Below are 22,441 nucleotides of genomic sequence, written 5' to 3' on the forward strand. Positions count from 1 at the left end.
AGCTCGCAACCCCTGGAGGCCCCTCCTCTGGCTCTACAGATGATCAGTGGTCCAGCCAGATGGCATACGGCTTGCAATTTGGCCACTCGTCTAAGAATCGTGAAGACTTGCGGCTCACGTGCACACACGAGGTCATTACCACGCGCTCGGTGCAATCCACAGAGTGCCCGCCCACCGACCACTCCCACTGTCGCCTAAAACATCCTGGCTCCCCCTGGGTGGCTTGTAGGGCTTAAAAAGGGAATGGGCCGAGAAGAGGCCAAAGGCGAAGCCACGCCCCGCGCCAGCAGCCCGCAAAGCCACGCCCCGCGCCGGCGTCTCGCCTCGCGCCTCGCCAGCCCGCGCCCTACCTGGCTCCCTACTTGCAGGTGTGCACGTCGTAGATGCGGATGCACTCCTGGCAGCTGACGTAGCAGCACCAGTGGAAGACGCAGTGGCACTTCTCCTTCCTCTTCTCCGTCCTCGTGTTGTGGCCGCGGCCACAGCACAGCAGGTCGCAGCCGTCAATGCCGTGGGAGGTGATGTTGCAAGTCCGGTCCCTGGTGCCAAAGGAGCCCGTCTCTGGGTTGGGCTCGCAGAAGTTGGGGGAGTTCTCATAGTAGACCAGGTCCCTCTCGGTGGGCGGCTTGAAGAGCGCGTACTTGGCGCGCAGGGTCTCCACCCAGCCCCGGGACTCCCGGTGCTTCTCCACCACCATCTCCGAGGCGCTGTCGTACTTGTCCTTGAGGAAGTCGCCGATGGCACGGAAGTCGGGCTGGGCCCACCAGCAGGTCTTCACCTCGCAGCTGCCCGACAGCCCGTGGCACTTGCACTTGAGGTGCATGTGGTCCAGGATGGTCTGGGGAACAGAAGAGCCGTTGGCCCCTACACTGACCCCACCTGGGAGAACATCTAGATCTTCCACTCTGCCACGCCCACCCCTGCCCCCCATGGCACCCCAGGCATTGGTGAACATCACAGCCAGCCACTTCTGGAGGTGTTAGGAAACTAGGGATTGTTGTCCCCATGAGCAGATGGGGAAACTGAGGCTGGGAGCATGAGTGACTGGCCTGAGGCCACAACACCATAGCAAGGGGCGGAGGCTGAATTCAACACCCGGGTCCCCAGGACTTCACAGCGCTCCACAGCCAGCAGAGGGCACAGGGTGGGCAGCAGCACCTGCCCTCCGCGTGGCCACAGGTCCAGCACTCTGGACCCCAGCCAAGACCAGAAGAGTCCGAGGAGGAAGGAGGGTGGACGGAAGAGGTGACCGTGGAGTTGACCGCGGAGTAGGCGGGAGCCAAGCCCGGCCAAGGGCAAAGGGAACCCCTGGAGGGGGCAGGGCTGGGCAGGGGTGGGGCGGGAGCTCCGCCAGGGTTGGGCAAGGGCGGCGGCGGCTCACCGTGCGGCCCGCCTCGTTGTTGTGCTTGTTCATGGCCGAGCGGGCATCCGGCCGGTTCTCGCGGGCGTCAGCGAACTCGCGGGACACCAGCACCCCGAAGTCGGCGTCTTCGCTGCAGCCGCCCCACTTCCAGCCTTCGCCGGGCGGCCCCTTGTGATGAGAGTCGCAGCCACAGATGGTGGAGGTGCCCTCGGCGCAGGAGCGCGTGACGGCGAAGGCCACGCCGGCCGAGGCGATGGCGTGCACGAAGGCCGACTCCCGGGTGGCTGCGGGGAGAGCGCGGGAGGCGGCGCTGAGCACGGGGCTTGGGAGGCATCAGCCCCGCCTCGGGCTCACCAGCCCCAAGGGCAGAGTAGGAACCCAGGGGCCCAAGATCCCCACTTTCTGGATGAGCAGAGTCCCAGGGCCAGGCAGAGCCTGTGATGGATGGGCGGGAAGGAGGACAGCGCTGGCCGGCGGCCGGGCTGGCTTCAACCCCCGCGCCCACCTGGGGTCGGCGGGCCACGGCCCTCCTATTCCTGTGGGAGCTGGGATCTGCGGGGAAGCAGCCCCGGGAACCTGCGGCTCCCCGCCCCGTCCCTGTCCCCCTCTCTGTGGCGCCACTCCCCATCCCCTGCCCACGGCAGGACAGAGCCAAGCCCTTGCGTAAGGGTCGGGCACGGTCCACCAAGGGCCAGGAGCGATCCCGGGGCGTGGTGACCACCGCCGGCGGGCCGGGTCGGACCCGTCTGCGCAGGGCCGGGCGTCACTGGCCCGTTTCACAGATGCGGACTCTGACGATGCGGGATGCCCGCCCGCCTGTCTCCGAGCCGGGCGGTGGCTCGCCCGAGCCCAGGACCCCTTCGAGGACCGAGCACAAGAGGACCCCGTCCCGCGGGCACCCACGGACGGCCGGGAGTGCGAGGCGGGGTCCGCCCCCACCGCCCGGGGCACCCCGCCGCCCGAGCCCAGGGAGCGCTCCCAGGGCGGGCGCCCCGCGCTTCCGGCCGGCCCGCGGCCTCTTGCGGCGGCGGCGGCGCCCGGCGCGGGCCGCGCGCGGTTCCCAGCGCCGGGGCGGCGGGGGCGGCGGGGGCGGGGCGGGGATTAGCCTGGGAGCGGCGCTGACAGCCCCGCTGTGCCGGTCCCCGTCCGGCGGGGCCCGCTGCGCCGCTCAATCCGCCTTTGTTCGCGCGGTGTCACACCGCATTACCCGCATAATGCGGCCGCCGCCCGGGCCGCCGCGCCGGCCGCCACCGCGTAGCAACGGGCGGCTCCCGCGGCCGGGCCGCGCCCCCGGCCCCGGCGCCGGGCCGCGCCGTCCCCAGGGAGGCGGCGCCCCCCGCCCCCGCGCCGCGCCCGGTGGCAGAGGGCGTGTGAATGGCGCGGCGGCCGCGGGGGCGCGGGGCCGGGCCCGCGGCGGGGGGCCGCGCCCGGACCCTTTCAAGCCTCCAGGCCGCGCCCCGGCCCTCCGCCGCCGCTCGCCCCTTCCGGCCGCCGACCCCCGCGCCCTCCTCCCCGCCCCGGGGACCCGGCCCAGGCCGGCTCCCGCCACGCGGGCCCCCGAGCGGGAGGCGGCAGCGCCCGAAGCCGTGGGCGCCGGGGCGCGCATGGCCGCGGCCTCCGCCACACCTGCCCCCTTGCAATCGAGGGACGAGGGTCTGTGCGGACACCCACCCGCGGGATGCCAGGCCGTGGGGTTCGGGCTACCTGGCCCGAGGTGCTGCGCCGGAAGGCGGTGAGACGGCGGCGGCGGCGCGATCCGGTTTGAAGTGCAAACCGCCGCCGCCAGCCCCTGCTTCGATTCCAAAGCTTTCGTGTAAACAAGGAATAATTAGCGTGGGTCGTGGAAGCGTGCGGCCCTCACGCATTGACTTGCAAATTTCCCTCCTAACCTAGGACAATAGCTAGCGTTTTGCCTGTAGGGCCGACAGACTCTGGGCACCTGAGGCTCAGGTAAAGTGGGGGGGAGGGGGTGTCCTCTCAAAAGGGCGGGGTCACCTCTGTCCTCCACCGCCCCCTGCACCACGCCCTCGGGCCCCGCGTCCCTCCCGCCTGAAAGGTGGCGGGGCCGGGCTCCGGATCCGTGGGCAAAGCCCTGGGGGCCGGCAGCCCAGCCAGGGTCACTGAATCCTGGACGCGGCAAGCCCTGGCAGAGTTGCCCCAGGTGGGCCCGCCATGTTCGCAGTCAGCTGGTGTGGCTCCAGCCACTGGTGGCAGAGTTAAACTCCAGGCTTCGAGGCGCCTGGCGGGCGTCCCCAGCATGGAGGACGCGGGTCCTCTCAGGGGGACCTGGGAGCCTTGCCAGGCAGCTTCCTCAGCTCCTGGGGTCTCTCTCGATGGGGGGTGCCTCTGGGCGGGCAGTGCCCTACCCCCTCCCCAACGCTGTATCTGCATAGCATTGGGGGGGGGGGAGGGGGGATGTCACAAAAGTCCACATCAAAGCCTGGGCCGCAGGGCAGGAAGGAAGGCTGTGGCCTCCTGGGTGCCTGCTCAGGTCTGGGGATCCTGGAGCATCTCAAGGCCCAGCCCCCCCTCCCCCTCCAAGGTGTGGCGGCCACGTGACAGCCTGGGTCTGTCCACTTTCCATGGAGGTCAGCGGGGTGGAAGGAACGGGTCCCGATGGCCCTCCCGGCCTCCCGCCAAGCGCACAGAGGCCCTACCTTTGTCCAGGACGGGCCCGAAGATGGCCAGGCTGTCGTCTATGGTGGTGCAGTTCCAGCGGCGGCCCCGGAACTGGTGCTGGCACTCCTGGATGCCCAGCTTCACGCCCTCGGCCACGCTGGGCATGATCTCGATGTAGTTGCGGCAGAAGCGCAGCTGCTTGGGGACCAGGCCTGGGATGGAGCCGCAGAGCAGGGGCTGGGAGCCCAGAGATGTGTACTGCTGGCCCAGGGCCAGGGACCTGCGGGAGACAGGAGCAGTGGCACAGCGGGCACGGCACACAGCCCACGCCAGCGCCGCTCCTTCCCCGTGAGCCCCTGCGGAGCAGCCGAGCGCCTGCGTGTGCGATGTTTCACGCCCAGGAGCGCAGCCGGCCTCTGACGCGCAGAGCACCTGGGACTGAGGGCGCCATGGAGCCCCTGGCAGGCTCTGGGCCCAGCACCCCTGGGGTCAGAGGGCACAGTCCCCTCGGGGACCCAGGATGACTTCAGTGACTGGTGGGAAGGACCCCAACCCAAAGGGAAGAAGGCAACGGAGGCTGGTTTGACCCCAGCCCCAGCTCAGAAAAAGCAGACGTGTTCGGCCCCAGCAGGGCACTTGCACACACGTGTGCCCGTGTTTACACACCAGAGCTCCACAGCCATCTTTGGAGCACCCCAGAAGTTTCTAGAATGCTACCTCCCCTTCTCACCGGGGACTAGAGCTTGGCTTCTCGTAAGCCACATTTAGCTCAGGGTTGGGAGGGAGGAGAGCTCACATCTCACGGCCCCTACCCAGCACCAGGGGGTTGGAGACTGTGGTCCTCACCCCATTGCCCTGCCCCTCTGTAATCAATGCATCAGTGCGCAGCCCACCTCTCAGGTCTCCCAGAGGCAGTGGAAAGAAAGGTCTTGCGGGCCAGGTGGCAGGGGTGGGGGTGGGGGATGGGGGGTGGAGCTTCAGCTACTGGGAAACCAAGGCACTGAACTGCAGCCCAGAAACAGCAGAAGCTGCGAAGGTGGCTGTGGGTCTCAGAGACCTCGAGACCGACTGTGACCAGCCCCATGGTGACCAGCACTGACCAAGGCTTTGCTTTGGCCCTGGCCGAAGGCAAGTCCCCAACACAGAATGGTGGGCAGAAGTCCAGGAGCGGACCCCAGCTGTCCAGGCCGGACACGGGGAGGAGCCGAGCGTGTGCTGCTGGCCGGCTCTCACTGCGCACTGGGAACTTGGTCAACGCGTTACTGCCCGGCCCAGGCGAGGCAACCGTGGCTTAGCCAGTGGAGGAGCCTGCCCGAGGCTCCGGGCGCCAGTCTGCAGCCACCAGAGCATGCGTGTGCCCCTCCTCCACGCTGGATCCTTGCCCCAGCCTTAGGCCGTCCCCGTGAGCTCCCTCTGGCCTCAGCCATCGCGCTCCTCTGTCCATCTGGGGCTGGAGGAACCAGATCTGGGAGCCGGCACCGTTCGAGACATTTCTAGATCTTCAAGAGAGCGGAAGAGCAGCGGGTGCTAGTCCTGCCTCAGCCCCGCTAACGGGTCACCGCTGAGCTCCCCTGTGCGGGCGCACCCTGGGGTCCCCCCTTGCATTGCCTGCATTCGGCCTTATAGCAACCCTGGCGCACAGTAGGGCCAGCAGCAGCAGCTGTTTTACACTGGCTTAGCTGAGCAATCAGCCCAGGCGGCAGGCTACCGAGGAGGAGCCCGGGCGTCTGACTCCTGAGCCACTGGTGCAGACCACTGAACCTCACGGCCTTCTGCACAGGGCCTGCACCTGGGCCTCAATCCTAAGCCCATGCCTGAGTGGGAGAGGGTGGGGAGCACCTGGCGCTCAGAGCAGGCCTGCAAGTCGCCCTGCCCAGTTCTGGCTGTAAGCAGGTTAGAGTGATGGTAAGATGCCTATCACCAGCCGTGTGCCCACCAAGCACTGGCTGCACGCAGGCTGCTGTGTCTGTTGCCTACATAATCCTCCCAGCAAGTCTGAGGGAGGGACACCGCGCTCATGTCTGTCGTCCCATTTCACAGATGAGGAGCCTGAGGCCGGGTGCTAGGCTAGGAAGCATCAGAGTTGAGCCTACGGCCCAGCTCAGGCTACGTCACCCTACGCCCTTGACCAAGCACGCCCAGCCCCGCCCTGGCAGCTGCCCCTACAGCCTTGCAGTCCCGAGAGCAGTCCCGAGAGAGAGGGACACTGAGGGAGGGTGTGGCACCACCCACCCTGCTCCCTGCCTGCCACCCCCGTCTAAGCAGGCATGCCCCCAGGAGCCCGCGAGGGCCCCGTGTCACACACGGCCCTGCCGGTTCCAGGCTGCTGACCTTAGCTGCTCCGTGCCTCGGTTTCTTCATCTGTATAATAGACACAATGGCAGAAGTCAACGACAGAATCTGGCCTGGCACACAGGAAGCTCTCAAGCAATGGCGCTCAGCATGGCAGCTGCGCTTACGGCCCCAGCACTCGGGGCCCTGCCTTGGCACCGACCCAGTCCTCGCATCCCTGGCCTGCTCTCAGAGCCCCTCCCCCTCCACCGAGGGTCACAGCCAAGGCCAAGCCCTGGCAGCTCACCCTAACCAGGAGGGCAAGGCCGCGGCCGGGACACCTGCAGCGTGCGCGGTCCACAGGCTCCAGCCCATGACTTGCCAAGGGCCTCTGGGGTAGGGGTGCGGCTCCAGGGCGGTGTTGGGGCCGACGAGCTGGTTCCTGCAGGACGGCCGCCCTCCTGCCCCCACATCACTCGGGCCTGAAGTCCCCGGGCCACAGACCCAGTCACTGAGCCCAGCACCGCCCGCCCTGTGATGCAAGTCCCTGCCAGACTGTGGGAGGCGGCACAGGGGCCCCCGCTCCTCCTCCCTGTGCAACACGGGACCAGCGGCCTTGGCTGCTGATGACCCGCAGCCCGGTGGGGTCACGGAGTCACACCTCCACACCCCTGCGCAGGCCGAGCCCTGGGGCCTTGGTGCCTCCCCACTGCCAGAGCCCAGGCAGTCACAGCCCGATGCCTGGCTCACCCCATTCTAAAGATTCCCATGGGCTGGACAGAAGGGACCCTGCCTCCCTCTCCGTTCCGCCCTGGAACACGTCTGAACCTCCTGTCGCAAGTGCTCTGCTGCTGCAGCCCAGTGCCACCTGGCCGTGCTGGCGGGAGCCCCCCAGGATCGGGCCGTACGCCCCTCTCATGGCCACCCCCCGCCCCGCCCTGGCAGCACACTCGGTCTCCAAAGGGCCAGGCACACAGTCTCACAGGAAGGAAGAGAGACCCGACTGCTCCAGGCCGAAGCCTTGCCACGCCCCACACCCAGCATCCGGAGGCCGCTCCCACACACAGGACAAGGCTCCTCGGTTCCGCGGAGGCAGCCGCTCCGTTTAGGACCCGAGATGCTGGCCTTGCTCCTGGAGGGAGTCCTGCCCGCCACGGGCAGCTGGTGAGGGGGCAGGCAGGGGAGCCTGCCAGGCCTTCCCAGCTGGGCCGGGGGCTATAAATACCCAGCTCCTGGCCTGGCCTGGCCCTTCCCGCCTCCCCGTGAGGACAGCTCATCCTCCACCCCGCCACCCACCGCCCAGCTGGGCTGAGGACAGACACGGGCAGCTGGGCAGCAGGTGCCAGCTGGGGACTTTGACATTGACCTCTCTGGGTGAAATAGGCCAGCCTTTCACCTTTCACACAGCTCATGACCCCTCCTGCCACCCAGCTGTGCCTTCTGTGGCCAGGGGCTGCGGGTGGCCCCGTGCCATGAACACGAGGAAGAGGTGAAACCTGTCACCGAAGAAACCTGGGCTTGGCCTGATGCGCAGTCACTCGGTCACTCACCGGACATGCAGGAGGCACCATGCGGGCGTCCTGCCAAGCCGCTCACCCCGGATGCTGCCATCCCCCTGCAAAGCTGGCAGCAAGGGGGCAGAGGAGCCCAGGGCCCTGACGGCCACCAGCCCCATCCGCTCCCCCACGCCCTCCTGACCGCGGGTGACAAACGCATTCTCAGAAGCTTCTCTGGAGCTGGGCACAGCGCGGGGGAGGGGAGGGGCCAGGTGGTCCCCCTGTGGGTGGGGCCGTGGAAGGTGGCCCGAGGCCCGCAGCCCAGGGTGAGGCCTTCCCTCACGGTGGGTGGAAGCCCCCTCCTGTGGTCACCGTGTCTCTCTCTCTACAGCAGCTACCACTAGCTTTCTGTAAACCCCACCGCAGCCCAGGGCTAGGTGCTCCACCTGCTGGCTCCTGGGCAGTACTGGACAGAGGCCCAACCTGCTCCAGGGTCCAGGGGCTCCACCCTGGCGTGGGACAAGATGGAAACTTCCAGAAAGGGAAGGAAGGCTTGAGAAAGGAGCCAGAAGTAAGAGGCAAGCAGTGGCCTTGGGACTCGAGACGACTATACTTCCCTTTAGATCCAGAGGCCGGTCGGGGCTGGTGGGCGTCAGGAGGGGAGCCCAAGTCCAAGGGTGCACGTGCCCAAGGGGGCAGGGAAGGGGCCAGGCCCTGCAAGTGATGAGACAGTCAGGGCTCCTGGGGTGGGAGGCCATGGGCCCTGGACTGTGGCCACTCCCTCTGGGAGCTTGTGACAATGCGCGAGGAGGGACCAAAGGCAAGGGTCACAAGTGGCCATGTTTCCTCCCCTGTCCACTGGCCCTCCCTCGGTCCACACCCTTCCCGAGCTCCAGGCAGGCCAGGGGGAGGGGCTGGTGATGCCCTTCACCACGCAGTGGGGCTGTCCCAGGGCCTAGCCACCAGTCACCGGCTCGTTCTCCGCAGAGGCATGACGGGCGTCTGCGCCCCTGTGTCTACTGCGTATGCAAGGAGGGGATGCTGGACTCAACGAAGGGCAAGCGCAGGAGCCACTGACCCCACGGAGGCCCCAGGGCTCCCCACGTGGCCTGGTGAGGGCCACCGGAGTGGAGGAGGTAGAGGAGGGCCTGTCCCAGGAGAGCAGGTGCAAGTCCCCCTTGTAGAACAAACCTGTTCCCTGCTGGTTCACTCAACACATGATGGCTGCGAATGCAGCCGAGCCCCAGAGTACCAGGCACGGGGGGAGGGGGGCCAGAGCCGCATGAGACGGCACCTCTGGCTGCTCAGCTGCCCAGGACAGGGAACGGCCCCAGGCCCCAGGTAGCAGACGGCCACCTGGTGGGAGCCCCGTGAGCTAGGCTTGGCTTCCTGACCTGTCAGTTACAGGCCATATGGGCCGAGGGGTGGGCCCTGGGGAGGGAACCCTGGGCCAGCAGGTGGAAGCTGGTGACAACTGACATGAGGGGTTCTCAGAGGCTCCACTGCCACTGGTGCCAGGTGAGAGCTGCAGGCAGAGGACGGGCTGTGTGGCCCGCCCAGGGCAGTGGCCTTCGGAGCTGAGAGAAAGCCAGGAACAGGCTGTGTGCCACACGGGAAGCAAGAGGTGGGGGAGCATAATCAGGGTTGTGGGCCAGGGTGGCCAGGAAGGCGGGGCTGGTATGGACGAGACTGCAGCGCAAGCACAAAGTCCAGGGTGTCCTGCAGGCCTGCGGGTCCCGACAGCGCGCAGGGACGGAGCTGGAGCCCAGCGGAAGCTGGGCCAGACTAGCGGTGGACGATGTTTAAGGCTCCATCCCTCCTGTGGTGCCCAGGAGGGGCTGTGCCTGCCAGAAGCCTCACATGGGGCAGCGAGGGCCAAGAGGGGGCGGGAAGGCCTCAGCAACACAGAACCTTCAGCAGGGCCAGCACCCCGGGAGGCAGGTTGGTGGGGCCCGGGGCCTGCCTCCGTCTCCAGTGCTCCAAACGAGGTTGTGAGGCAGGTGCGCAGCCAGGATTCATGGACACTGATGCTGCACTCTGCCCAGCCCCCTTGGCCTCCCCACCGGGGGGGAGGAGCTCTGGATGCACCCAGACCTTCAGTGGGCACCCCATGGCCTCCACACAGACAGCCCCCCCCCCAGCCCTATCCTTCCCCACCCACTAAAGAGTGGCAGGGGCTCCCTTCAACCCAGGGACCGCCCCCTCGGGTTCGCTGGGTTCAAATTGGACCTTTGGACTTGCGTCAGCCTTCGGAGACCTGTCACTCTGAACCAGGGTCGCCAACACACCCGTGAGTAGGGCAGGAGAGCAGGTGGGGGTCTGTGAACCAGGCAGTACCCGCACAAAAACCCACAGCCACGAAGAACAACACAGTGTGAAGCCGGGCCGGCGGGGCGCTGACCCTCTTCCCGCTCCTTAAGCCCTCGGACAGGGCTCAGGGACAGCTCCCAGATTCTGAGGGTGAGGCCGACCACCCCGCTCCCCGACGGCGCGGCGCGGGTCTCTTCTAGAGGGGAGGCACAGCTGCCAGCAGCCTCCGACGCCCAGAAGCGCCACCGTCCCCAGCAGCCGAGAGGAAGCGGAGGTGTGGGCAGGAGCTGAACGCCCAGGGCGCCCCGGCCGGCTGTCCGCCTGCCCACCCACCCCCCTCGGAGGGGAAGAGGCCAGGCCCTGCCTCCACCCCAGGGAGCCCCGTGGGAGCTTCTCTGGGGAGACGAGGAGAGGGAGGGTGGGGTGGGGAGGGCGGGGCCGAGCATCGGCTGCTGGAATGTTCCAGCTTCTGCACTCCCAAGCAGCTCCCGAGCGCCTGGCCTGCGGCTGCGGCTGATCTGATAAGATGTGACAAGGCGGCCTGAAAAATGTTGAAACCTGTAAAACGCTGAAACCTGTTTTTTGTTGTGTTGTGAACATGAAGGGTGCACACCCCACCCCCCCATTTCACAGGAAAGCGGAGCTGATCAGAATGGAGCAGGGAGGAGGTGGGGAGAGGCACTGTCTCCTTCAGCCTTGAGGCGGGGGCACGGGGCAGGGTGGGAGGAGGGTGGGGAGTGGGGGGGCGCCAAGGCCTGGGGGCTGCGGAAGGTGGGAGGGAAGGAGAAAGGGGCTTGTGCTGGCCCTGCCTGGCCTGCTCAGGACTGGGCACGCCCAGCGGGCACCAAGCACCCACCGCTGTGGGTGTCTCCCGTGGGCCAGGCAGCCACTCCAAAGACTCACTCTGGCTCATCAGGCACGGGGAACCCCCCGGGCCCAGCTGAGTGCCCAGAGAGCGCTGGGAGGGCAGGCCCAGGAGGGACCCTCACTCCTCAGAGCCCCCAAAGGGACCAGAGAGGCACCGAGAACACAGGCTGACAAGTGTTCACAGGTGACAGGAGGGGACCCCAGCCGAGCCCGTGCGCCAACAGCCCAGGGGTTTTCTCGGCTGCACCAAGCAGCTCAGCCCTCACAGGGGCGCTGCGGCGGCCTTACGCCTGGTGGGTGGAGCCGATCCCAGCCTCCGCCTACAGACATGCAAGAGGGGTGCCCTGCTCCGTGTGGCTCACGTGGGGCCCACTGAGGCTCAAAGACCTGCTTGGGCTCCCTCCAAAAGGGTCCAGTCCTTAGACACAGAACATTCCAGAAGGGTCTCTGGGATGCTATGACTGGGTGCTGGGCGGGCGTTCAGTAAAGGCCCGGGGAGTGAATGCTTCCGCCAGGGGAGGGTCTCTGGCCAGTCTCACTGGCTGGCGGCAGCTGGGCGGGGCACAGGAGCGCCCCGGGATGCGGCTCGCTGACGGCCACTGTGCTAGCTACTCTATTACAGGATCGGGTCATCAAATGTCAAAGCTGTGTGCACCCCTGGGCCTCACCTCGTCTAGTTCCTCCAGGGAAACTGAGGCCCAGAGAGCAGACGTGACTCGCCCAGCGTCCCTCCACTGGTCGGGGGAGGGTGCAAGTGGGCCTCTGTGTCTCGCTCCCCCACATTGACCCTTCTCGAAGACTCCTTGGTCCCACGGATCTGAGGTCTGGGCTTCGTGGAGCCCACACCCTGCGTGCAGGGTGGGTACAGGAAGCGAGGGCCCCTGCCCAGTGTGGGCGCTGCTGCCCGTGGTGGGGATGAGGTGCCCCACCCCGCTGTCCCTTTCTCGCAGGCCCCCCCCCATCCAAACTCTGATGTAAGCCTTTCTAAAGCCAGGTCTGCATCGTTTTAGCCCCATAGCGCTCTCCTCCGCCCTGACCTTGATCCTGACGGCCCCCATGTTCTATGAGGGGTTCAGAGTCCGACTCTCAGCTCCACTTCTCCACAGACTCTCTGAGCCCCTGTGTGCACCGCTGGCCGGCCTCCCATCCTACAGACGGGGAAGTGAGGGCCCAGGGCAGGCCGGCTGGTTCTCAGAGGCCGTGGGAGCTGGCTTCCAGGCCTGGATGCTGCTGGCTCCGCCTCCTTCTCACACTGGACTCTCGCGCATGCGTACAAACCTCGGGGGAGCCCTAACCACACTGGGTTGAATCCCTTTGACTGCCCCTCGCTCCTGAAAGTGGGACGTGCCAAGAAGGAGCTCTTCCCTCGTCTGTCTGTCCTGAGCCACGCACCTGCTCCGCCAGCTGCCTGTGTCCTGCACGGAACAGCGCCACCTGAGAACCCCAGCCGTTCTTCGCACCTGCCCTCAATCCCGCAGGCTGCCAAGGGCTCTCTGGGCCTTTGCACCCAGCTGCTGGCTCCAAGGCCTGGACTCCCTTGGCTCGGATCTCAGAAGAAGCCACTGAGGTGCACAGAAAGCTGTGCTGCTGGGCTGGGAGCTCACGCTTAGAGCAGCTCCCGGCCCCTAGGCTGCCACCTGCCTGGCAGACACTGACCAGGCCCCATGCTGGCCACTGGGAGCAGAGCTGTGCAAGATCTCACCACTGAGGCTGGAGCTGCCCGAGGCAGCCCATCCCCCTCCCTGCAGGGGCCAGATGCCAGCAGACAGCGCCAACCGCCAGGGCCAGGTCCCTGAGCACCTCACCTACCTCCACTGCCTCACCTGCTCCCTTACGCTGTGCCCTTGGCCGAGGCCGTCCCCTGAGCTGCTGGCTGCCAGGGTCAGGGGTGCTGTGTACTACAGCAGTCAGACCCCTTGGGGTGTTTGAGAGCATCCAGACATCTGGGCTCCAGCACCAGACCTGCTGGACCGGACCGCGTGGGGAGAGGTGTAGGAAATTGGGTCGTTAAAAACCTACCTCAGCAGCGTGACGACAGGGCGGCAGGAGATGGCGCAACGTGGAGGACCCAAGCTTCCCTGTGAAGTTCTCGGCCAGAGACGTTTCATCGGAATCTAAGGCAGCTTTGATGGGCTGTCAGTTGTGGGGAGCAGGGGGGACAGAGGACGGAGCCACGAGACACGCTGTGGGCAGCCCTTTCCTCAAGACCGCAGGCCTGAGCACCGCGAAAGACTCAAGGCATTTTAAAAATGCTGCACCCAGGGAGCCATCTTCTAGATTAAAACGAACTTAGAGACCTAACAGTCCAACAAGAAGAACGTGCTTTGAAAAATCCTAGCCTGGGTTGTGGCGCAGCAGATCAAGCCACCAGCTGCAGCGCCAGCTTCCCATGCAAGGCCACAGAAGCCCCGGCTGCTCCACTTCCCATCCAGCTCCCTGCTAATGGACCCGGGAAAGCAGTGGAGGACGGCCCAAGTGCTTGGGCCCCGGCACCCACGAGGGAGACCCTGATGGCTTTCCAGGCTCCCGGCTTCCACCTGACCCAGTCCTGGTCCTTGTGGTCAACTAGGGAGTGAACCAGTAGATAGCAGATAGAACACCTCTCTCTCTCTCTCTCTCTCTCTCTCTGGAACTCTGCCTTTCAAAGATAAATCTAAAAGGAAGGAGGAAGAAAGGAAGGGAGGGAGGGACAGAGAGAGAGAAAGAGAGAGAGAAAATTAGGAATCATTAAGATTTTGAAAGGTGGTGAAGATGCTACGGGGTCAGGGGTCAGCCTTACACGCGGCTTGGAGGCTGTTCAGCCAAAACAAAACAAACCATACATGTGGGGAGAGGGAGAGGGGGAGAGAGAAACGGAGGAGAAACTGTGGAAAGTGTTAGAAAAAGTTACATCGGGTGTGTATATGCTTTTTCTTTGCACAACTTTTTCTATTTTTCTGATTAACTGTTGTCATAATAAAACTTGCAAAAAAAAAAAAAAAAAACGACAAACAGGCCAACTAACTTGCAGTGGTTTCTGGAGGGAAGGGCGCGGGGGGTTCCACTCCTGGGCCAAGCCGCCGGGCACCTGGCAGCGCGACGCGCCGACACGGGCGGCACCCGCAGGTGCGCGGGCGGCGCTGCGGCCTCCCGCGCCCCGTGCCCCGCCTCCCAGGTGGGATTTGCCCCGCAGCGCTGGGAGGGTTTCCTCGCGCCGGCTCCCGCACTGCGCTGAGCACGCGCAGTGAGACAGCCCAGCCCTGCACCTGGACTTCCCGGCTCTACCAGGGAGGGTCCACGCAAGTTCGAAGAGCGAGCTGCCTCTCCCCCGCGGCCCCGTCCCCAGGCGCGGCGGCCCGCAGCCACCCGCAGCATTCAAGTTCAGCGGCGCCGGGTCCCGCGGGCGGATTCCTCCGCAAAGCCCCTGTGTTCGCGCGCATCCGCCCCTTCGCGGTGGGGGCCGCACCTGTTGGGAGCTCGGCGCCCGCAGGACCACTCCCTCCGCGGGGTCCGCCCTCCCTCAATTTTAAGATTGAGAAACAGCGCCCCAAGTCCCAAGCGAGGCCGAGGACTTGTCCACGCCACGGCCCGGGTCCGCTCAGGGACGTCCCCTCCTCCTCTGACCCCAGCCCCCGCCCCGCCGGCCTGGCCGAAGGGTCGGCCTCCACCTCTCTCTTCTGCAGACCCTGGCCTTGACTCCCCCCACCCCACCCCCCCATCCCCACAAATCTGCATCCTTAGCAGCGGCTGCCCAGACGGTTTTGATCCGGCAGCGGTGGGAGGTGTTGGGGCATGCCTCCACGCGCACAGCCTGCCCGCATCGCCGCGCTGCGCGCACCGCCTCCACGGAGAAAACACCTCGACGCCTCGGCTCTGCTCCTGCTCTGGTGGACCCCACCCGAGCTCCAGGCTGCCTCCTGCCCTCTGGGTCTCCTGCTCTTGTTTGCCGTTCTTCCTGCTTCCCAGTTTAGTTTTCTTTCTTAGAGATTTATTTATTTCCTTATCTATTTGAAAGGCAGAGCGACAGAGAAAGAGGAGAGAGAGAGAGAGATCGCCCCTCCACTGGTTCACTCCCCAAATGCCTACAGCAGCTAGGGCTGGGCGCCACCGCAGCCAGGAGCTCCGACCTGGTCTCCCAGTGGGTGCCCTCCCGGGCGCATTTAGCAGGAAGCTGGATCAGAAGTGGAGCATCCAGGACTCAAACCCAGGCTCTCTGACCCAGGGTGCAGGCATCCCAGCGGCTGGTCAGCCCTCCGTGCCACAGACATCGCTGCTGGAGAAGCACACTGTGCCAGAAGAGGAAAATCCCTCGTTCACATATGCAGAGAGCGAGCATTGAAAGCCGGAAGATGGCCCCCAACGACACACGCTCAAGAAGATGAGCGAAATGTCAGCGCAGACTGGCTCCAGGAAAGGTGCCCTCGGGAAGTGCCCTGCCTAAGGCCAGGCCTGAGTCACCACGCGCAGGAGGAGACGCCCACAAAATACAGGGGAGACGAGGCGAGGGGGCACCTGCCTGGGGACACTCTGGCTTCAAAGAATGCTGGGGAGCGCTTTTACAGGTGCAAACCCAGCGGTGAATGAGATAATAATGGGTCCAGAGTGGTTAATGAGATTATGAGGAAAGACTGTGTCCTGGCTAAGTAGGTAGTGAGGGAACCTACTTTCTGGAGCACCCAGAATAGCTGTTGTGGGGCCGGCGCTGTGGCGCAGTGGGTGAGGCCGCCACCTACATTGTCGGCATCCCATATGGGCGCTGGCTGGAGTCTCAGCTCCTCCACTTCCCATCCAACTCCATGCTGATGTGTCTGGGAGAGCAGTGGAGATGGGCCAAGTGCTCGGGCCCCTGCACCCCAGTGGGAGACCTAGAAGACGCTCCTGGCTCCTGGCTTCAGACCGACCCAGCTGCGGCTGTTGCAGCCATTTGGGGAATGAACCAGTGGACAGAACTCTTGAACTCTGCCTTTCAAATAAATAAATAAATCACAAAAACCTAAAAAGAATGGCTATGATCACTCATAACAGCCAGCATTCACTGAGCGCTGACCGTGCCAGGGGCTGCATAAAGCACTTTCCGTAGATACCATTTCATTTACCAAAACCCCAAAGACGTTATTATCATTCCCACTGCACGGATGGTGATATGTGTTCAGAGAGGTCAAGAGGCTTGTCTGAGGTCACACAGCTGGGGAACGGCGGTGCTGGGACGGCCCACAAAGCATCGACGGAGACTCATTAGGACAAGGTCTGCGTGGTGTCTGCTGGTGGAGGGAGGAGGTGTGGGAGGAAAGACTCAGGTCTGTCCAGTTGCTCAGGCTGTCACTGGCCTCCCAGCCCTGTAAATGCACACGCCAGGGCCCTGGCCGATTGATCTTTTTTCTTTTGAACGTTTGCACAGATCTGTCATGCGTGAGCATCATGTGTCGGTATCTCATGGGGGGGGGGCTGGAGGAGTTTGTGCGTGAGGACACATGAATTCAGGTGGCCACAGAGAACCCGAGGTGGCAGGGGGTTCATGCCCTGAGCGACCAAGCCCAGCAGACATGGACAGATGTGGGCACCAAGGTCCCCAGGGAGGCCAGGGTGGATGACGCAGCTCCCGGCACCTTCCACACTGCAAGGCGCCTCCTGTCACAGCATCGCGCCCGGGATGGGGTGCTGTTTCCACAAGGAAACTGAGGCTGCAGGTGGAGGCCGAGGCGCAGCCTCACCCCAAGTCCCGATTCGCTGCCGCCTGGCTGCGTGGTGTTCCCCCTTCCCCTGATAGCCAGCGTATCCCTGCAGAGTGCGTGTCCCCAGCGCCATGTGTGCTGCACTGGGCTGGGTGTGACAGGGGTAGGCACGACTTTGTCACATCCTTAACCTGGAGGACGTGAGTTCAAGGGTAGGCAGGACGATCGCAGAGACGGATGCCCACCGGCCTGGTGGAAGCAGGGAGACACCGGACGAGCAAGAGCGCCTATAGGAGGTGCGGAGGGAACCAAACCCCACGACCCAGGGGCACCCAGGAAGGAGGCCGGGGCTGAGGGACTGGGGATACGTTCAGATCCCACAGGACCCACAGGACTGTGTAGGGCTGGCCCCCGGGACAGGAGCCTGTTCCAGCCGGAAGGAGCCTTGGGGTGCCCTTGCTCAGACTGTGTGTCGCATAGGGCACAAAACTAAGGCTGTCGCATGGGGCTAAGCAGCCAAAGTGCTTGCCAGCTGCGAGGAAGGCTCAGGTCTTTGTGGAATTCAAGCCTGCTTTGTCCGTAGGACACACTGTGCCACCTGGAGGAGGGTGACAACCGGAACTGACACCTTGCAGTCCTCAGGCTGGGTTAGTCTTCCCAGGGGCCAGTCTGTCTGCAGGCTCCGGAAAGCCCCAGAAATCCCCTCCTTTGCCCGGTCCAGAAAGGTTTCAGCCTCCCTCCCCCAGAATCCCCGGTGCTTCATCCGCTGAGCAACTAACTCTGCCTCCTGACATGGGTGCGGCATCCCGCCTGCTTGTATCACCTTTGTCCCCCTGGGCCACCCATGTGGGCCCCGGTGCAGGGGGAGACTTGCCTGCTCCTGCCTGGAACCAAAGCCCCAGCCTTCTGGGCTCCACCTCGGCCAGCCACTGGCACGTCTGTCCCACACCTCCTGCCCCACCCCGGCATGTCCAGCCCCTCTGCCCAGGCCCCCACACACCCTCCTGTCATGCAGCCGGAAGTGTGGATGGCGTGGAATAGAGCCCTGGCCAGTGTGGAAGGAAGAGGACAGTGACCCTCCGACATGGAGTCAGCCTGCGGGGTCCTGGCCAGCTGGCACGCGGGCAAAGGGATCCCAGCGTGGCCCCCTGAGTCAGGCCTGGCTCCCCATCCCCAGTACCAGGGGAAAGCCCTGATGGTGGCTCCTGGCCCCAGGAATTTGCCTGCCTCCAGCCCAGATCACCTGCCTGGGTCAAAGTCCCCACAGATGTCCTGCCTGCCGCAGTCCTGACACCCGTGGCCCTGTACAAGGGTCTGAGATGGTGACACCAAGAGTGACTCCAGGAGCCTCTGCCTGCTCTGCAGCACTGCTGGCCCGAGGCGTTCCCTCTGCCGGTGGTCCCAGGTGAGGAGCCCCCGCCCCAGCAGCTCTGTCTTCCTGGATCCACCATGAAGGTGCTGAGATCTCCAGTAACTCCTCTCTCTCTCTCTCTCTCTCTCTCTCTCTCTCTCTCTCTCGCACACGCACACACACACACACACACACGTGCATAAAAGCCATCCCCAAAGTGCCATGGGTTTCTAACCTGGGGAGCATGAGTACAGTTTTAAAACTTACAGGTGGGGCCAGCGCTGTGGCGTAGCGGGTAAAGCCGCCACCTGCAGTGCCGGCATCCCATATGGGTGCTGGTTCCAGTCCCGGCTGCTCCACTTCTGATCCAGCTCTCTGCTATGGCCTGGGAAAGCAGCCCAAGTCCTCGGGCCCCCACACCCATGTGGGAGACCTAGAAGCTCCTGGCTCCTGGCTTCAGATCAGCCCAGCTCCGGCCGTTGCGGCCATCTAGGGAGTGAACCAGCGGATGGAAGACCTCTCTCTCTCTCTCTCTCTCTCTCTCTCTCTCTCTCTCCCTCTCTCTGCCTCTTCCTCTCTGTAACTCTGCCTTTCAAATAAATTAATTAATCTAAAAATAAATAAATAAAAACCTTACAGGTGCCCAGGTTGTCAGCGTAGTCATGGTCATGACCAAGGAGAGGAGCTGCCCAGGCCCAGGGGCGGTAGCCGGGCTCACCTGAATCCCGATCCCGTGGCTCCCTGCCATGTCTTCCTTAGGGAGGGCTCAGCCTCCGAATCAGAAAAAGGTAAACATCACCCACTGCAAAGAGGCCACAGGGAGGAGAGACGGAATGACATACAGAGAGCTCTCGTCACGGTCCCTGGCATGCAGAAGGTGCACAATGAATGCTACTGCCACGGCACTGATGGAGCCCACTGCCACCTGCTGCATGTGCTTTCCATGTACTGACTCATTTAATGCTATCGTCACCGCCGCCCGGATGGGGAAACTGAGGCAGGCACTGGCCAAAGCCGCCCAGGTCATCGGGGACACGGCCGGGCTGGCTCCAGAGCCTGCAGACCTAACCACAGGGCTCTCTGCTCCCTGGGAAGGAGGGGGATGACAGAGCCCCCTGGCAGCTGGGTTCTGACCCCAGACTCATTGGAATGCAGAGGCTAGAGAGGCTCCCAGCCCCACGGGTGACAGAGGGAGTGACAGGAGAGGAGGCCTGCGGGCGAGAGGGTGTGCCGGGCACAGGTGCGTAGAAACGTCATGAGAGCTGGAGCTCCCTGGGGTAGAGATACGGTACACAGTACACGGTCCATGGTCCATGGTCCACGGTCCGCGCCTGGTTCCTGACTGCACCACAGGAGGAAGGCTCCAGCCCCGGGGCCGGCTCATTCGTTCCCTCATGAACACATTCACTCACTCAACTGAAGCCCTGCACCACTCACCCACCTAGGGGACGCCTGGGGGAAAAGTCAGCGGAATCATAGCCTGGGGGCTGAGCAAAACAAGACCACAGGGACTGACATTCGAAAGGGATGCGAGGGGCCGGGCTGGCGCTGTGGTGCAGCGGGTTAAAACCCTGGCCTGAAGCGTCGGCATCCCATAGGGGCGCTGGTTCTAGTCCAGCTGCTCCTCTTCTGATCCAGCTCTCTGCTATGGCCTGGAAAAGCAGTGGAGGATGGCCCAAGTGCTTGGGCCCCTGCACCCGCTTGGGAGACCAGGAGGAAGCACCTGGCTCCTGGCTTCAGATCGGCACAGCTCCGGCCATTGTGGCCAATTGGGGAGTGAACCAGCCAATGGAAGACCTCTCTCTCTCTGCCTCTCCTCTCTCTGTGTAACTCAAATAAATAAATAAATCTTAAAAAAAGAAAGAGAGAGAGAGAGACGGGACAAGGCGATCTTGTAGACGGCGTTTTCCAAATGGGGGTCATGGTTGTTCCCCAGGGAGGAAAAGCCTTCTGGGTTAAACACTTTGGGAAAACAGGTTAGAGACAAGAAAACCAGACTCATCCCAGCAGGATTCCAACCAGCAGCAGGGGCTGGTCCTGCATTTGCCCCCAGGAGCCCCCCTCAGGAGAGACCGCCTACCTGGGGACGTGGGCAGGAGCCGGGGAGTGGAGGGAGGCAGCTCTAAGCTGAACTGGGAAAGATCCCGGGAAGTTAGGGAGCAGGTGGAGGTGGGAAGGGAGGGAGTTTTCAGTAGAGGGGGCGTCTGAAAGACAGCGGGGGCGGGGGGGGGGGCCTGGGAAGTGGAGTCCTCAGCAGGGGGTTTGCCTCACGGCGGGCTGCAGGGCCTCGAGAGACCAGAGACCCCAAAACTGGGATTTAGAAAACAGCTGGCATCAACTTGTGAAGCAGGAGGTTTGCACCCCTCAACCTGGAGATCCACTGGCAAGTAGGAAGCCCCACGGACAATGCACCCCACATGCACCACGGCCCACGCTCACCACGAGATGCAGCTCCGCGCCCGGGAGACGGGAGTGACAACTGTGGCGGGTGCAGAACACTGAGCGGCACGCGGCCCTGAACACGCAGCCCTGAACGCGGAGCCGCACGCGGCCCTGAACACAGAGCAGCGTGGGAATGATAGAAACGAGCAGATTGTGGAAAACCAAGCGCAGTCTAACACTGCGCTTACACTGCGAATGACGCGCAAAACCATTGCTTGGGCATTCTTATCCCGGAGAGCCACTATTCTAAAGTAATGGAGTGAATATGCAAAACTCAGGTGTGGAGGGAGATGGGGTGGGGTGAGCAGGATCCCACAGAGACGGTGCCGGTGCTGGGGCCACGTCTGGGCTTCCCCTCCAGTGGTGTCAGGAGTTACAGAGCTACAGCTTGCACGACAGCCATGCACCAGCGCACCAATCCTTCCTCACTTGGACGTCTCTTCTCACAGCTGGGCAGGCCCCTTGCACCTAAAGGTTGGGTGGACACAGTGGCTCCCTCCCTTGGCCTCCCAGGACCCTCAGCTGTGCAGGTGGAAATGGCCAGGGTCACGGCCACTGAGCACGCTCACACTGAAGTCACACAGCCCAGTCCTTGAGACCCTGATAGAAGTCCCCGGAGCCACTGCACCTTCCAGGGAGCGGCAGCCTTTTGTGAGTGCCTTGGCCGATCAGGACACAGGTCGGGCCATGCCACAGTCCCCACTGCCTTGGAGCCACTGAGTCACGGACTTCTGTCGGGCGCCACTCGCAGCTCCTGTCTTCAGAGAGGTCACCAACCTGGGATAAATCCACGCCAAGTGCAAGTGTGTGGCTTTCCCTGAGCGTGGCCCTTCCTGCTTGAAGGAGGCCAGACCGGGCGGGAGCCGCATGGTGGAACCCCTGGCGGTGTGCCTGGACTCTGCTCCACTCAGTCCCTGTGGACTGCGTCATCCCCCCATCACGGTGGCCCTGACATTGCAACTTCTACCTCCGTCTACAGAGGAGGAAGCGGAGACTCGGAGGTCTTTCAGCAGCCACCCAAGTTCCAGTGCCACAAGGTAGCACATCTGAGATTTACGTCACAGCTGGTTCAGGCCCAGAGTGCTCGCTCTCTCTCTCTCTCTCTCTCTCTCTCTCTCTCTCTCTCATGCCAGGCTGCCTCCCAGCACAGAGGCCAGACGCTCAGGGCTGGGCCCGCAGGGAGATCACAGAGCGAGGGAAACGCTGTCCCAGAGAGTGGGAACAGAGCCTGGACTTGAGCTTGTGTGGGAAGGAGGCTGACTCATCGGCCATCAGCAGAATCCTAGCCGCTCCTTCAATGCCAAGGGTGAAGCGCCAGGCTCCCAGGGACCCGACACGACCCGACCAGCACGAGAAGACAAGACAGGTGCGACAAAGAGGTGGCCGAGAGCACTAGATCACGCAGGAGACCGGCCCGAGGGTCTGCCCGGGTGGGTGGCCTCACGGGGGCACGGGGATCCAGACAGGCAGGGAGACTGGGCCCCGTGCCCAGCACGTGACCGGCTCCCTGCAGGATCCTGTCATCTGAGGACTCTCTGGGAGCCCCGTGCTTGGCTCAGGTGAGCACAAGGACCACAGACACCCGGCCCCACCCACAGGTGGCTCACAGTGTGGTCAGTGGAGCAGAAACCCCTAGAAGGGACTGGGCTGGGGCCAGGTGCTGAAGGGAGGCAGCGCCAAGGACCACGCAGTGCCTGGAGTGTGTTCTGAGGAACGCACAGTTCACAGAGCCACGGGGAAAGGCGGGGGCCCACGCAAGGGCATGGGGCTGGGAGGCGCAGCACAAACAATAAAAGAGCTTAATGATGGCAAAATGCACGGCTTACTCACTGCCCAGACGCCAGAGCTCGCCGTCTCTCCTGCGTTCCGCCCTTTCATCCTCACGGCGGCCGCGTGATCCCATTTTACAGAGAGAAAACTGAGCCTCGCAGAGGTTAAGGTCACCTGGATATGAAAGCAGAACCTCGCGGAGCTGGGCCTGTGGGCCACCCAAGCCAGGCCTGACCTGGGAGAGCCGCACCAGGTCACAGAGCGAGCCTGTGGGCAGGAGGGCCAGGCTCCGAGGCCTCTT

The 22,441-nt window shown here is 64.0% G+C and overlaps 1 protein-coding gene across 1 annotated transcript in view; it reads right to left on the reverse strand.

Moving 5' to 3' along the window:
• WNT3 (Wnt family member 3) overlaps positions 1-22,441 on the reverse strand; it is a 35,374-nt gene that overhangs the window by 2,229 nt on the left and 10,704 nt on the right. The window contains exons 2-4 of the mRNA XM_051825040.3: positions 4,021-4,262; positions 1,382-1,647; positions 351-838 (exon numbers count right to left, since the gene is read on the reverse strand). Coding sequence (XP_051681000.1) covers positions 359-838; positions 1,382-1,647; positions 4,021-4,262 — 988 coding nt within the window. The 3' untranslated portion in view covers positions 351-358. The remainder of the gene's footprint in view (positions 1-350; positions 839-1,381; positions 1,648-4,020; positions 4,263-22,441) is intronic.

The sequence above is a fragment of the Oryctolagus cuniculus genome, chromosome 17, assembly GCF_051225735.1.
Source record: "Oryctolagus cuniculus isolate XC-2025 breed Fujian yellow rabbit chromosome 17, ASM5122573v1, whole genome shotgun sequence".
NCBI lineage: Eukaryota > Metazoa > Chordata > Mammalia > Lagomorpha > Leporidae > Oryctolagus > Oryctolagus cuniculus.